Source organism: Serpula lacrymans (genome assembly GCF_000218685.1).
Source record: "Serpula lacrymans var. lacrymans S7.9 unplaced genomic scaffold SERLAscaffold_4, whole genome shotgun sequence".
Lineage (NCBI taxonomy): Eukaryota > Fungi > Basidiomycota > Agaricomycetes > Boletales > Serpulaceae > Serpula > Serpula lacrymans.
Genome location: NW_006763293.1, coordinates 905675 through 922043, shown reverse-complemented (window position 1 = coordinate 922043; position 16369 = coordinate 905675). Strand labels below are relative to the sequence as shown.

At 46.4% G+C, this 16369-nt stretch overlaps 4 protein-coding genes across 4 annotated transcripts; 3 read left to right on the top strand and 1 right to left on the bottom strand.

Annotated features, from left to right (window-relative positions):
• Nucleotides 1-1947: 1947 nt before the first annotated feature.
• SERLADRAFT_435106 (uncharacterized protein) lies at nucleotides 1948-3490 on the top strand (the record flags this gene model as incomplete). The annotated part of the gene is made up of 3 exons (XM_007315359.1): nucleotides 1948-2412; nucleotides 2462-2617; nucleotides 2672-3490. 3 exons carry the CDS (start codon nucleotides 1948-1950, stop codon nucleotides 3488-3490), a joined length of 1440 nt encoding a protein of 479 aa, XP_007315421.1.
• Nucleotides 3491-4021: 531 nt separating this feature from the next.
• SERLADRAFT_406462 (uncharacterized protein) lies at nucleotides 4022-6742 on the bottom strand (the record flags this gene model as incomplete). The annotated part of the gene is made up of 8 exons (XM_007315358.1): nucleotides 4022-4135; nucleotides 4299-4364; nucleotides 4460-4725; nucleotides 4784-5777; nucleotides 5841-5994; nucleotides 6018-6451; nucleotides 6515-6531; nucleotides 6613-6742. The coding sequence occupies 8 exons, from the start codon at nucleotides 6740-6742 to the stop codon at nucleotides 4022-4024; spliced, it is 2175 nt and encodes a 724-aa protein (XP_007315420.1).
• A 74-nt stretch (nucleotides 6743-6816) lies between these two features.
• Nucleotides 6817-7275, top strand: SERLADRAFT_381956 (uncharacterized protein; the record flags this gene model as incomplete). The annotated part of the gene is made up of 2 exons (XM_007315357.1): nucleotides 6817-7127; nucleotides 7180-7275. The coding sequence occupies one exon, from the start codon at nucleotides 6888-6890 to the stop codon at nucleotides 7110-7112; it is 225 nt and encodes a 74-aa protein (XP_007315419.1).
• Nucleotides 7276-8044: 769 nt separating this feature from the next.
• SERLADRAFT_446557 (uncharacterized protein) lies at nucleotides 8045-15556 on the top strand (the record flags this gene model as incomplete). Its single annotated transcript, XM_007315356.1, has 16 exons — nucleotides 8045-8168; nucleotides 8371-8738; nucleotides 8795-8949; nucleotides 9004-9316; nucleotides 9372-9606; nucleotides 9659-9750; nucleotides 9799-10938; nucleotides 11105-13100; nucleotides 13158-13527; nucleotides 13579-13828; nucleotides 13878-14059; nucleotides 14114-14276; nucleotides 14345-14417; nucleotides 14468-14811; nucleotides 14870-15145; nucleotides 15204-15556. 16 exons carry the CDS (start codon nucleotides 8114-8116, stop codon nucleotides 15426-15428), a joined length of 6237 nt encoding a protein of 2078 aa, XP_007315418.1.
• Nucleotides 15557-16369: the final 813 nt, after the last annotated feature.

Here is a 16369-nt window from a genome sequence, read left to right as displayed (position 1 = left end):
GCGGATAACCTCACGAAGTTCTCCTCGAGATGTCGGTCATGAGGGCTGTATAATGTATTAGAGTTGCAGGCGAGGATTCACTTATCTCACCTCCGGTACCTCCAGTGGGGTCAGCAGACGCGACAATGGCCTGATAGCCATTTTGACAATACTGTATGTTCAGATAACCACGCACGCGCAATGGTCAGGTGATTTGATTTTTCCTAATTGGGCTCCTTCTCACCTTGTTTTTTTTTTGGCTGGCGCTTTCGTTTCCTACAACACACTACATTCCTCCTTTGGTTCTCCTAAGGCAACTCATGGGCCTTTGAATGTTCGTCTCGCAACTCTCCTCGCACGTCCTGGATGTCAGGCTGTGGTCCAGGTCAGCTCGGGCCCAAAGGGAGCATATGAAAGCTACATTTTTTTCATCTACAGTCTTTATCCGCTCGTCTTACCATGACTCATCTACCACCATTCTCCCAAGCCAGTCCTTCTACCTCAGGGAAGGTGCCCACTCGTGGGGTAAGTGATAACTGTCCACAGATCTTATTCTCTCCATTTTGGCCAACATGCGTCTTACTAACGACGATGCGGATATCCTCATGTCCACTATCATCCATTGCACTCGCCCCCACTCCCCCGTCAGCAGTTGCCCTGCTACTCCCATGGACTTGACACTCTCCCCTGCTCTCAACCTGCCTGCACTGCACCCAGTTGCGTCTGCTCCACCTTCCTACATATCAGCCGTAGTACCCATTGCCGCCAACACCTCTCTTCCTGCCGCCCTTGCAAGCCCTGTGGTCGCGGGAGCAGGCACAGCCGCTCATCTAGTGCCAGCTGGCCCTGCACTACCGACCTCTTCCACCCAGGTGGCCACGCCGACCTCACCCACCCAGCCCGCCCTCAACACAGCTGGCACGATGGCTGTACGCACACTAACTTACCATGGCTTTACCTTCTAGGTCCCAGAGGTCGGTATTCAAGGGCTGTTTTACCTGATTACAAGGGCCCAGCATATTGGAATCTTCGCTGGCTGGTATGTATACATCCTCTCCCTTCTGGACTATTCTGATACTTTATTTCTAGGGCGAGCACTTCTCCTATCGTCACAGGTATCAGCCGTGCGGCTTCCGCTGAGGCCCCTTGTTTGATGATGCACGGTGAAGACCATTGGTGACGGCCAGGTTGAGATCTTTCCCTAAGCGTCATACGCACGGTGTATTAGTGTACTTGTATATCATGAGAGCATGTATGTGTGTTTGCATATGATTTTTCTTGTCTGTGGCTGTGGGACCAAGGCTATGCGACACCGCTGTCTATCTAACTAGGCAAACACTGATCACTGTCACAGATATTCATCTGAAATTCAACTCGATGCATTATTTACAAGATGATAGATTAGAGTTTATCGGCCTTCAAAAAAGAAGCAGCCGAGTCTCGAAAAGGTGTCCGGCATCGAACCATAACCAAACGACCACCATATGCAGGAGCCCCCCATTCGGTGTCAATAACACGAATTGCTGAAACTTTTTCGCCAAAACCCGAACTCAGCAGAAACTCAACAGAAACTCAGCAACTCAGAACTCAGTGATACTCAGCGAGTCAGCACGTCAACCATCGTATGGATCAGCCTCATGCAAGGCCCCATGTTTACCTTATCATTCATCTTAGCCTCATGTTGATCAGATTAGCAGGAACAGACCACTGAGTACATTCAAAAAGGACAGATAATCTGTAGTAAGGCATCCACACACTGTGCTGCACACAACTACTCTACGACAAAATGGAGAATACAATGCACCACCAAACCTCTCGCCAACCAGCTCGAACAACCAATGAAAAACTCGAAGTGTACTTCAGGCGATCAGGCAAGTAAATTGGTCCCTGGGATTTTTTTTTCACCATCTGTTTCGGCTTGAGGATGAGCATGGAAAACAGATACAGCGGTCCCAAAGACACTCACAGATGGTTACTTCTTTCTTGAATGGATCCTCGACATCATCCATAGCAAGCATCCTTGACCTCATCTACCTGAATGTCAAATCCACCTCCTATTGTGCTGACCTTGACCCGAAGGCTGATGAAATGCACATGCAGGCCATGAGCATTGACAATATCAGACACGCAAAGCCTGCACTTACCGCATGGGCTGTGGTACATGTGGTGAAGCTAGTGCGGGCTGAGTCCAATAGAATGATAGCCCGTGACACAGGCCTACAGGTTCGTGCTCGGGCAGGACCTGAGAACCCCCAACACATCCAAGCTCCACCTATCTCCTGGGAAATAGTTAACCACTTCAGTTACATTGATCTCCAGAACCTCACAGAGAACAATGCACCCATCTTCTGGCATATTCTCTCCTCATACTCCAATCCCGACTTCCAACATGCAAAGCAGGTGGTTATATGCCAAAAGCGGCCTCAAAATATTGTAGGTTGTTTCTATTTGTTGTATGCGGTAATTAACATATCAAGGTCAGGTCGTACTTGACGCAATCATGGCACTTACCTTTAATCGTTCTAAATATGCCAGCCTTGTGCCTATGTCCCGAGGCTTGTATCTTTTTGCAACACAGGCCCACCGGTCACTTTTTCGCGTTGACAGTCGCCTAGGACGTTCAGTAGTCTATGACACTGTATATGCGGCACTTACCACAATGGCCCATTCAAAACTAGCTGAACTCTGTCAGGCTACACAGCCAGGATTTGGCCGCTTTTTCCATATTGTGGGAGACAATGTCCAGACATTCGCGAGAAAGTGTGACCCCCGAATAGGCCGCGAGAACCAAATGATCAAGGGATTTGCTGGTGCGGCCATTGAGCTGGAGAATGTTGATCCCAAAGCATTTGATTTGGATACGCTAATTCAGTGCCAACAGCAACTAGACCAAACGAAAATCAGCGTGGATGGGATCTTAAACGATATTGATGGAGCTCACCTCCGTAAAGTGCAAACAGTGCACTTTCTTCAAGCTCTCATGGACTTTGTACCTGCCCTGTCGGTATATCAGCCACAGATGCAAGAAATCTACCAGACCATTACAAAACACCAGATAGATACTACCAGACGGTCTAATGTCATTCCCCTGGCTACAAATAGTGCTGACAAGATGCATATGAGCGGCATGCAAGATGCTATGAATGATTTCTTGAATGTGCAAATGAATATCAATGAAGAGACACTTAACAAACGGGTCATCTTGTTTAGTGGAGATGGAAAAATGTTCGACCAATTGGGCCGGCTGAAAAAATATTTGGTGATGCTGCCAGGTGACTTCGAGTCAATGCGGTGTGTTGTACCACTGTTGGAGTTGTGGCACACCAAATGGACTGACTTGAGCCGAGTTTTTCGAGCACACTGGGCAACAGATTTCCCAAATGATCCTTCAGGCCTAAATTGCCTGGCAAGGCTTGCCGCATGCCCACCTCCAAGTGACCTCAAAAAAGTTGATTTCTGTAACTTCAAGTGGGAGTTCAGTCCAGAGTTAAAACATGACAAAACCGGATAAACCCGGTCTCTGCCAAAGCAGCCATTGTTCTCCATGGAGCATAGCCACCACTCCATGGAGTAACCATTGTTCTCCTATGAGCACAATTGTACTCCTAGGAGTCATTATACTGTAGCGAGTAGCACCTCCGACTATAAGTAGTGGGGGGAGCATTCAAACTTCTGGCTGGAAGAGATGGTTGCACAAAAAGGCTGGCCATTTGAAGATCCTTATTACCATTGGGTCGTTTCAATGCATGTCCTCGCTTTTTTGCGTCTGAAAGAAGAGATGGAAGAGGCAGTGTCACTGCATGCTAGGACCAAAAAGCATGGAGCGCCTCACCTAGACAATGAGCTTCGCACACTCATGGACCGCCTCAGGTTGGAACAGGTGACAAAAAGATGTCCTGGGCGTGATCCTGGTTTTGTCGCACATGATGATTTTAGAAGAGGACATGATATTCTACGTAGTGGGAAGTTAGATGGTTTTATTGCACGGAGTACAGCACACTGAGATATTGCTGGCTTACATGGTGGAGCTGCGCTACCTGCCTCACTGCCAGATGGCACTGCAGCAGACGATGCGTGGAACAACCCCACTGATAGCCAACTTGACAAGTTTGTACCGCAGCGGGGTCATCTTGAGGTCCCAGAGAGGCCGGTTTATCTAGAGAGGGCGCAAGTTAGTGCAACCTGCTTTGAATGACCAGAGGGCCGACTCCTCTGCTATAGAAGGTGTAAGCATAGTATATGAAATCTTGCAGGTGCTCTGGTGGGGGTGCCGGCGATGAGGCTATTCTGTAAATACACAATGCCTCTACATTACCTACCAAATCTCCAGACAACATGTAAATAGAAGACATTGGGCCACCGTGAATCTGAAGGTATCCAAATGCCTATTAATGTAATAAGGCTAAAAATTGATGTAGTGAACACAAATACGCAGAAAACCAAGATTTTCAGATTTTCAAGTCAGACGCTGGTGTTTGACCTGAGAGCCAGATGCCAATTGGTCTTCAGATATTCGCTTGAAAGAACAGGCATGAGAATATTGTGGTAGAGGACGTATACCAGGCAAATTTGCTTGGCTAGGTACAAAAAGGAAAGGCAGTGGAAAATCAGTTATAAATTCCGGTAGAGGGGGAGAGTTGGGATATGAGGGTTGGTTGAATATTTGGTGGGATGAGCGTAATGTTGGTGGTGTCGTGACATCCACATTCTCCTTGTTTTTTGACGTAGATGGCTTGGTAGAAAGATCTGTTATAGTAATTAGTCTAGACTAAGAGGTGGTGCAGTGTGCCACAGAAGCACAAACCTTTGTTTTTCTGATTCCGTGCACGAGTTTCAGCTGCTTTCTTATTCCTTATCACTTTTGCAGTAGATGTCCTCTTGTCATACCGCTGGTTAAGGGAGGAAATTAGCTCATAAAGCTCTGGCCCGTCTTCTTCAAGATACTCCCAATCAGCAAGTAACAGTGTGAGTATATTGTAGGAACAAATGAGCAAGAATTGGCCCAAGAGCCGTGAAAGAATATCTCCATCCCAATAAGCAGAGTGGGGAATGATATCAAAGTGTGGGCCTTTTTTTTTGTACCAACAATGACGGGCAAACCGTTGAAGTGCGTTATTGGCGTGGTCAATATGGTCTTTGATCATTTGAGGCCTCATTGCATTTGTGATTGGGTTTGATTCAACTGATGCTGCTATCGGATCTGATGATGTGATTGTGGGATCAACGTGTTTGCTGGCAGTCAGTTGTGGGTGTGGCTGATGATTGCATGATGAGCAATGCAGACGTTTGGCAGAGACACAGTCCATAAGAGAGTAAGGACCAGGGTTGTCGTAGATGGTGTTAAGTGTTGCTTGCAGGCAGGCACCTGTTATGTGAGCAGTGAGAAACCTAACCAAGTTAGGCTCAACGCCTCCTAGTGCTGGCTCTTTTGAAACTCCTAAGGTGTGTTTTCCAGGAGCTGCTTTATTCGCTGTTGTCGCTGACCTATTAGGTATTTTTGAGCCGCCTTTTCTTGGCTTTCCCTGTTTCTTTTTTCCACATGATTCTGGATTGTTTGTATCCCGGTCCTTAGGCTGCGCGGTGAGAGTTGACAGGTTGGCCTTAATCTTTGTCACAACTGACACTTCCACATATGTTACGCACACAGCTTCAATGTCTTCATTTTGACCTGCTCTGCCCTTTTGCTGTACTAAGCTGTCAAGGCTTTCTGGTAAGCCCAGATTGGCAACAGCAGTAACATTCTTTTGATTAATTCCCAGCCCAAATGCAACAGTTGCAACCACAACACATGTATTTGGCTTGTTGGTGAATAAATCCAGTGTTTTGGTATTGTATGATGTTGAAGTAAGTGAATACCACACCTGAATGTTTTCCAAGCACTGTGTCCCAACTGGTAATGAGTTCCACAGGTAGAGCGCTACCCGAAAGGCCTGATCAATGGTCTTGCAGTATATGATGACTTTTGAGCCCTCATTCAAGGCCCACAGAATCACGGGGAATTGATAACCGGTCAAACTATGGATAAGTTCTTTGATTACCACATGTATGTTGGAGCGCTCACAGGATTGCCATCGAAGTAGTACAAGCCATTATTTAATCCAAGAGTGCTGCACAGCCGCTTTTGGGGTTGTCCTGGAGCAAGTGTTGCAGTAACGGCTACCAAGGGTATGTGGTCTGGTAATCTTCTTCGTATTCTCCCAATCTGGTTGTAAGCCTTTCGGAATTCTTCCCCCCATGCAGTCACAAAATGTGCTTCATCAACGCCCAGAAGAACCAGGTTTTCACGAAAGGTAGGATCCCTAATCACTATATCTGATTCATCTGCATCTAATTTTTCCGGACTCCAAATAGATATTGACCATAAACAGCAACGGATTTCATCCAACAGGTTACGACCTTGTTCACGTGCTGCATGAACACTGTCACTATTGACTGCAACAGTATTAATGTCCAGGGAGCATATTTCAGCAGCCTCACATTAAAGGTATGTAAGTCTTTTTTTTCGCTTTCTTTAGACAATGCTGTGAATACTCACCTGTGTATTACCCAACACTGTCAAGGGTGTTACCAACAACATCACTGGTCACTTTGGAACCAAGCCCATGCCTGGAACCGGATGCTTCAGCAGCTCACACAAGATCATCATCAGGCCATAGAAGACTGCTGTTTTCCCCCACCGGTAGGCATTATCAACAGTTGTGATATGCCTGCTAACGAATTCACCCAGCTCTGAACCTGGAATGAACGAGGGCCATTTCGCCATTGAGGCATGCAAGCCTCCATAATTCCTCGGATGATGCGGCCTTCAAGGGATAGCCAATCAATTGGAGGCTGTGTAGTTTGATCATTGACATTGGGAGTGTGAGGCATGTAAGTACAGAGTTATTAGGGATGTAGCGTTGTCTGTGATGCACATTGCAATGATATTATTTTTCCTCCAAGTCCCTATCCTCTTTCTCATGCCGACTCTGGCCGTTCCAGCCGTCAAAGTGTCAATGTGCCGTCTCAAGCCGACTGTTCAATCACTCGGATCAAGCTTTATTGGTAGCGAATGGGGGTTCCTGCACGCCACCCTTAGTTCGGACAAGACTATGGCAACAGCCTCTGAACCAAACAAACGTGTCCAAATCTAGTATTTCCAATGCTTTCTGCATTTTCTTCAGTCTTTTCTCGTGGAAGTAACAAGTTGAAATCACTGACCTTTCTCAATCTCTTACTCAGGATTGGTCTCCTAATTCATGATATACCGGATACTGCCCATGCCATCTTTATTCAGCGCCACGAGTAGAACGTTGTTCTCAGACCTTGAAGTTAGCCGTACTGTTACTGTCATTCATCGATAAATGTCTGGCGTGTTCAGCTTTATTCCTAAGATGAGGCCACCCATTTAACATCTAATCGACAGTCCGAAGTATATATGCGCTCTATGTGTGAAGACGAATACGACCAGGGTAGATTGAGAAGCCTCGCACAACAGGGCTTTGTTGAGTTATTTGCCTTGTCTCCGGCCCTCTTTTGAGCGGACCATAGTGGAACCTGTACCAGAATCGTGCGGAGACCAGCTCACCTACGATCACGATCACAGCCAATGGTGTAATGTAATAACTGCAGAATCGTTCTCGACAGATTTTACATTACTATAAATGTGCATCCATTCCATTCTGACTTTGACCTAACTTGAATGCGATACCACAGATAGCGATAATTGCCAACATCAATAGAGTGAATATGCAAAAAGGCCTTTCAGCAGTTCTATTGACCCCAATAGCAATAGCAGAGAGTCACTGTCAGAAATTATGCTGTAGGGCACAAGAATAATGACGTACCATATCCAAACAGGCTGGCTCCACCGCCATTACAAGCTACTATTGGTTCAAGCTTTAGTCTGAACAACAGACGAGTAAAGTCATGGTGCCAAGTTCCAACTTGAAATGTTTGCAGAAAACGTGACGTCACATCTGTCACACCTTTCGTCCTCGGGTTGCGTGCAGACGACGACAAGGACGGCGCGAGCAAGTTATCGACACCAGCAATCACGGTTCCCACCTTGAACTCTTTTGAGGTTTGCTGAAAATTATATCTCGTGGTGTGGTGAAAAGCATAATTGGATAACGTTTCGTGTACCGCTATCAAAATGGACGAACTCATCCATCATTGTCTGCGAGAGGTATCTTTCGATGGCGATCTAGGTGAGTTACTCCTTTCGTTGTTTTCATCGCGTAAAAAGACGATGGAGAGAGTTGGTAAAGCACAGCACACCCCTTGTTCTGAGCGGCGACACCTTAGCAGAAGGTTCGAATCCCCGCTGTGCCATTTATCCAGTGTATATTTCTTCCGCTCTCTGGTATATCTTAGTATGCTCAGGAGTACTAAATATCACTCTGTTTTCAGGCTGTGATGTCTCTCGACTACGAGATTTCGTCATCGGGTTTTATAGCACGGATACCTCTCATCCACAAGTCATCGATGATGCATTTTGTGCGTTCATTTGGTCAGTTATAGTGCGACAACCTACAGTCCGGATAGGCACCATACTACCTGGTGTATCGGAAGTGTACGTGGCCCCGCAGATAAGTGCGAAGCGGAAAGCCCTGGCCAAAGGAGAAGAGCATGTCGAAGAAGCGCCTCCGTCACTTGATTTAATCCCAGACGCCAATTTCAGGTCCTTGGAGGATTTAAAAGTACGGTATGGAGATACCCTGAGAGTTGCTGTAGACCCTCAAACATCATTCGCCGCCATAACTGGATCTCATATCCGAGTAGGCTCTCCTCCGATTCATAATTAAGTAGGAATTGATTCAGACAAATCTCCCAGCCACCAAAACTCAGCCCAATGGTCTATACTGCACTGCAGTTTATCACTCGTGGACGGGAAAATGGTATTAGTGTTGTTGATCTGGGCAAAAAGACCAAATACGATCAGAAGACATGCTTCTATCTTATCAAGCAGCTTGTCGAGCTTGGTCTAGTGTGCGTACCATCTTCACTCCAGAGTAAATTCTGCTTACAGGAACAATGGTATAGCAAAAAAGCGCGGCGTGGGGGTGTTGGCACGAACTTTTGCGTCCACAAATATTTTATTGAACGTAGTGTACTGTGGCAACAGATCCACGATGAGGAAGCTGAGGGGGAACAGCCAGTTGTCGAAGGGGGAGAGATTTTCCAGAGTGGTTCGGATGCTCCAATTCTTGAGAAGGGTGTTTCGTCAAGCATGCATTTCGATCCAATAGATGAACGGCACTTGTCCAGTCTTGCGCTTGTTCGTAACCGCATTGTGAAGCTTTTGAAGGCTTCAAAAAACTATATTCACGCTTCTAACAATCTTCTTTTGACTATTGTTCGTACTTTTTCTCAACCGTGATGTGCCCTGACTCACGCGGCAATTTCTTTAGGGCTTCGCTAATCCTACCAAGACAGACCGTCGATTCTTCCAAACACGACTTCGGGAACTTGTACAGCAAGGCGTAATCGAAAGGGTTCTTGTTCCTAGCACCAGCAAGAGGGATCGTAATGTCAAATGTATACGCTTAGTTACCCCAGATAGAGACCAAATAATGGACGATAGTCTGGTTATTCAATCACAGGACGACGACGACGAGAAAGATATCATGATCAACGACGTTTTCAGTAGGTCGTTATGCACCCGAAGTAATGTTCAGATACTGATTTCATATCACAGCTGACCACACAGAGGTCAAGGCAAATCGCACTATACACAGGCAAATAGCCGACCTTCTTGAAGATGCCGGACCCCGAGGCCTGACTTTGAATGTACGCCATTCTTCTGTTCGTAATACACGATACCTCATTGTTTTCTAGGAGATGTCCATTAGCTTAGGCCATTTCGACAAGCGCACGATTGAACTCCTTCTCACTCGCGCAGAGAGAGATCAGCCTCCACCCCACCTTTCCGATTTAGGCACGGCAGGGTTCATGGAAACCCATGGTCGCGAACGACGGCACAGATACTACACTGTAGCTGCATACAAAACGCTTACTATAACCGAAAATTTCGACGGCGCGAGCTCTACTTACGCAAGTGTAGATTTTTTACGTGCAGGCGACTTCGCTTCCACAGATATAAACCTATTTTATGACAACGAAGTTTCGTTGCGGAGTTATCAAGACTTCTACAAGGATCAAGACAAATCCAAAGAAGAAGGAAAATCGTCATCTCAGACTAAAAAGCGCAAGATGCATGATGACGATCCAGAAGGTGCAGACGAACCCATTCCAAAGGCCAAGAGAGGGCGCCCACGCAAGAAACCCCGGATGGATAGTATGACTGGTGAAGTGGCGGCACAGGATGGCGCGGCCGGTGGTGCAGTTACACAAACATCGACACCCGCCGTCCCACAAAAGCGAGGCAGGCCAAAAAAGCTCCCAGCCGAAGCCTCTCAAGAACCAACGCCTAAGAAACGTGGTCGTCCGCCTAAGAAGAAACCAAAAGTCACTGATGGCCCTGTTCCTATAGAAATTGAGATTGGCGGTACTGTGAACCAGGAGACGTCGGACCTTCTAGTTAGTAGGCCACTGACAGAACCTTCTTCACATGGTGCAATCATATCGATTGAGGAAGGTGATGGTTCAATGTCTGTTGCACAGGTACCAGAAGGTGTCCTCGGAGAGAGCGAAGAAAACGCAGAAGCTCAAACTTTGGGGGTAAACGCTTATGATGATGCCATTCTGTCCCCACAGAAGGAATCCAGCATGGCGCCATCACGTTCTGTCGCTATAGGAGACCTGCCTAAGGATGTATCCCAAGGAGGAGGAGAAGACATATCCACATTTCAAGTTGTCTCATTTGTGTCTCCTCCGCACTCTTTGTCCAAAAATACGTTAGATTCGAATCGGACAGTCGATCAACAGGCAGAAGCACATCAAACCGAGCCTGGCCCAGGCTCTCTCTGTGTGGAAACAGCTCAAAATATTGAAGCGAACGTGAGTACAATTCTGTGTGTAGACGAAAGGTTCTAAATCGTTTTGGTAGGGCGATACACTACCCCCCTCCCCAACTGTCACTGTACCATCTGTTATGTCGATACCCGGAAGTTCTATCGATAAACGAAAAAATGACGAACCACCCGAAGGTCAGCATCAAACGAAACGAGCAAAAAAATCTCAGGGAAACCAAAACGACAAAGCGACTCGTGCCAAGCTTAATGTATCCCATCTTCGCCGCGAAAATGAACTTCTTCGCGTTATACATAACCTCGGGGGGATCGCCAATCTGCACACAAAAGAGTTCTTTGAGGCTCATATGGCTCTCATCGAGGCCATGTGCCAGGCTGCTGAACCGACTAGTGCTCCAGTGGGCACCAGATTGGACAAGCGTACCGCTGAAATGGCATTGAGTAACTTGGAAAGCCGTGGACGTGTCAAGCTTCTCAAGACATTTATCATCACTCAAAGCGGCGTTAATCGACCAGCCTGTTTGGTTTATCTTCCGGACACCCCACAAGGCAATATATCTGAGTTCCTACATACTCTCAGTCGCAGTGCTCCAGTTGTTCATCTACCAGTAGCAAAGAAGATCGAAGAGCCCATAGACTATGGTTCCAGTCGTTCCTCGACGCAGCGATCCGCATTGCCCTTGCAGCTTTTGCAGATGGAAGAGCCCACAGAAGGCGGTAAGGAGCGTTGGAGCATGAACGTCACGAGGGCTGAACAGCTCTTTTCATATGATGATGATACTATCCGAGATGTCCTTCTTACTGAAAGAACGACGCTAGCCCAGCTATACGGCTTTATAGTTGGAAAAGCTATGAGGGTTCGAGAGCTACATCTCCTTACCCTCACACTTTTCGATAGTGTTGTTCAGTCTCCACAACTGATATCTCGCGAACATCGAATCCTGCATTTGTCGCACTACTGTCAAGATCTCTCTGTCTCCGTTTACTGCTCTCTTGTCTCAGTACTTGATCATGATGTGGAACTCAAGCAATTATTGGAGTCAGACGCTGGCCGTCACACACTTGTAAAGGACTTGCCCAGTCATCTCCATACCTCGCTACAGGTTGGGCGTTCCAGATCACGGTCCCGCATTCTAGATCTTTTGGATATCCTGAGCTCTTTAGGTCTGGCAACTCCCTTGCAAGCTTCGGAAACAAATCATCCTCAGTTTACGTGTGGACCAAAAGGCGACCATCCTACTGCATTTGATATTGCATCTAGCGAAGAATGGAATATCAGTTCTTCAATGTCGGCGCCAGTGTATTGGAAGTTTAATACGTCAGCACCTATCCACCTTTGGGCCTTATCTGAAACATTCCCTCCGTTCTGGAAGGCGGTCTCTACAGTTTCCCAAATGGATGGTGTTGCTTACTGGCAAGAACTTTACGATGTTTGCATGAATCGCGAACATGCACAAGCCATAGTCTGCCCTACGTCAGGTCACACAGGCCCCATGAATGCGAATGCGAGCTTATCAAGGTCCTTGCGTCGGCACGTCTCTTGGAATTCTAATTATGTCCTCACCTGGCATCAAAAGCAATATATTACGACATTTATGGACAAGACTACAGGCCAAACAGTTACTGATGAGGCCAGCGGAGGATCTCAGCTACAACATATATGTCGCGTTATCAGTGCACCTTGTCATGCAGTTCAAGACTATATTTCTAAAACTCGAGACAAAGAAGCCCACGAACTTGAGAGAATCAAACGTAAATCGAAGCGCCAACTTGCGGAAGAACATGCCAAACAAAATATAGAGGCTAAAGCTTTGCTGCAGAAAAAGGCTGAGGAGGCAAAATTGCAGCGGGAGCGTGACTGGGAAACATTAATACAAAGACTACATCCCGAACCTCTCAAGGGTTCTATAGGTATACGTATGCGTCGTCTTCGTGCTCAGTTTTTACAGTGCGGAACAACAGACCTGCAAAAGTGGGAGGCGGAAGTTGAGGCAGCGCTGAAAGAAGCCAAGATAGTGTCAAGAAAAGTTCTAACGCTACCAATGCAAACATCTAGGCTCATCCGTCCTCAGGACATTCTTCCGCCTCCACTGGTGTCGAATCCACCTGAAAAATCAATTGAGTTTTTGATTTCTCAACAAGGTCCACCGCTTTCGAGTATCAAGAAACGCAAAGGAAAAATAAAAGCACACAATAATATGCAGCATGGTTGGCAGCCTAGTTAACAACTTGATGTCTTGTAATAAGTATTGAACGTTGTCACAGGAGATACGGAAGATAAGACGGTTCAAAGACGTCACAGATTCATCTGGAACCGAGATTACGATGAACTCGCTCGTGATGCATCTGCAGTCATAAAAGCGCGCTGTCGAAATGGCATCAGGCTGGATTGGGCTGCTCTCGAGCAGGTTTTTCCTGCGGTTCCTCGAAACTCCGTTCGACAAAGACTTGTACATATGAGGGAAAATGCAGGAGATGATGCATACCTAAAGCGCCTTGAAGACAAATGGAACGAGCTTTGGTTACAGCATAGAGGGACAAGCTTGTTACCCGATGAAGATCCGCGAAGTCCTTCTAATTTTGACATCATTAAACACATCGAATTTCTACGGAAGCATGTAGACAAGAACGCTCTGTGAGTGTCTCGCCGCACTCTTGGATCGGCTCATGAATTTCTTCATATAAGGAGAGTCGGTTTTGTGCAACAGGAGACAAACCAGGTACTCCCTGCATCTGTTAACCTGCTTATAAGAGACCATGAAGTTATCGAGAACGCTCCATTTAATCCTTCATGGGAATTCTTGTGGAACGTCAATGTCGAGGAGGGCCGCGAAAAGTATTTTCTACGTCAAGCATTTACAATGCTTCCTGACGAGTCACCTTATATCGTGAATCCTGGAGACGACTCGGTCCAGGTTGCAGAAGCAGCGCTCAAGGTAAAACAACCGAAAATATTGAATGAGTCGACTGAAGTCTTCAATTTAGATGGTATTTGGAACCTCCACCGAGAGCTATGACATAGATGCGGGCGCTCGACTTTTGCACAACGCGGGCGATCAAGCTGTGTCTCTAGCAATTCCAAATCTTCTTGGCCGAGGGGTGTTATCAAAGACCGTACGAGACATCAATAAGCCAAAACCAGGAAGGACATTAAAAATATCAGATATGTGAGTAAATTTTCCGTTGACTGTCCTACACCCGTAAACTTTTGATTGTATCAGAAATCAAAACGCTATTGGAGGGCCTATAACACGAGACATATTTCATGATGCATCCTCCTTGGAAGAGGTCTTGGCTACTCGGCTGGAAGAGTGGGATGAATGGCCACTTCTTGCTGCCGACGGTGACATTGCATCTTTAGTACAGCTCACTTCAGAAGATAAGGTAATATTTTCCTCGCTTTCTCTATAAATGGGAGTTCAAAATTTCGCATTCCATCGGCATACAAATAGGTTGAGTTTAAAATGGATTTGAAGCAGGCTCGGGCTGCTCGCCTAAGACTGGAATGGAATAGCAAGAAAGCCGGTACGTATGGTTACTAGTGTCTATAATCTTTTCTGAAAGTATTGTTACAGATGATGACGACGTGGAGACTGGGATATATATCCACTTCCACCCTCAAAGCACTGATGATCCTCTCTCCAGCGTAACATCTTCTCCTGATATACTGCACATCGACCTTGAAGGTGATCTGGACGGTGAACACGGGGGGTCTCACCACGGAGAATCTTACCAAGGACTTGTTGCGGTTTGTAAGAGAAAGACATCTCAAGGCTTCGTAGATTGTGCAGCTTGTCTTGAGGATAGTCTTGCCGTGACATTATCTCGATTTGACGCGGACGACGTTCATATAATACGACGTACTCGGGGCGTGGTGCTTGATGCTGGAGCACAAGGAGTAACCAGAGATCAACTCCAGGTATGTTTTATGTGTATCGAGTTGAATTTGTAGTTCACCTCTATCCTCTTCGGTGCAGTCCGAGCTGGATGCACCGAGTGATCTAGTCACAGCACATATTGATTACTTGACAAATGCTTCGCCTCCACTCATATTTTGGACCGGATATTCGCGTCCGGTTCTTTCGGCGAGTGAATTTGTGGGGTCTTGGGCAGTCGTCACATCCGATGATCCGAGAACATTGGTACTCCCTCGCCGTTGGCTGGACGTCCATGGGCATCAAAATGGCGATGATTGGAAAGCAGCTCTCCGAGCGGTGATAGGTATCATTGTTTTCCGACCCGGTATTTCTCAGGTAGGTGTCAAATTTGGTAGCAATATCGTTGATTTCTGAGCGGTAAAAATATTGACAGACTGATCTCCGTTGGCGACTACGAGCAGTTTACGATAGGCAAGAGGTCCTTGAAGTACTTTACCATCTAATGCGGGATGGTGCTATTGAGCGGCGCAGTGATCCAAACTTGCAACCATCGAAACACTCGTATAGATCCGATGAGCTTGTTGCTCTTGATGATGGCGAGGAGCAGCACGTGTTTTGGTTTGTCTGTAAGAACAGACATTGGTATCAATCTTTGTAGCACTTATATTACTGGCCCTAGCCTGCACACTTTATAACTGTAATACGAATACTTTTTTTACTTTATTATTATGAGTACTCTGACGAAGGTACACCACGGCCCTTTTCACCTTTTCAATGTAATTCATGTTGCCTCGAGCTTCGCAGTGATGCAACTTGTCGGTCAGGTCAAAACAATTTAAAATATAATCCATTGTAATTGGAAATGAATGCGTTACAGTCCTTATGAAAATTGTTGACAGCACATCTACAAACAAAAACAGGTACACGACAGGACAAGCATAAAACAAGGTAAACATTAACAGAATAAACTCAATGTACTCACATGGCACACGAATGCTATAATTAGTAGGTAAAAAGATAATGTCCACAAAGTAAAGAGCATCACAGTTAAGGCCTCCAAACTGAGTGTCGAGCAGGGGTACTGGGGACGCTTTGTCGGGGACGATGGGTGGGTGTCTTTGATGGCGTAACGGGACGAAAAGCCGGGCATTCTATATCTGCGCGTCTCATGAACTGCAAAGGAGCTAGTGGCGACCCGGATGATGGGGTTGACTTCATCGAGTGGGGACTGTGGCCGCCTGGAGTTGATATCGCGAAGGATGGGACAAACGGTCCCCTAGGTTCAGGGGTGCGTGGAGGCGGGGTCGTCATAATTTCGGGTGCCTCCAGTAAAGTGGCAGAGCTGATCCATCTTTCTTCTTTGGATCCAAAACGGGGGGACCCAAAGCGAGATGGAGATTCTGGAGGCATTATTCGGAATAAATCTGCAAAGTGATCCTTGATGAATCTAAAGCGAAGATATTAATAGAGGCTCAATACAATTGATCAATAAACTCACTTTGATAATTCCTGCCATCCACCACCAACACGTACCATAACAGTCTGCGAACGTAGAATTCTGCAGAAACATAACTTGGGTTCTTGATCCCCTATCCAGTA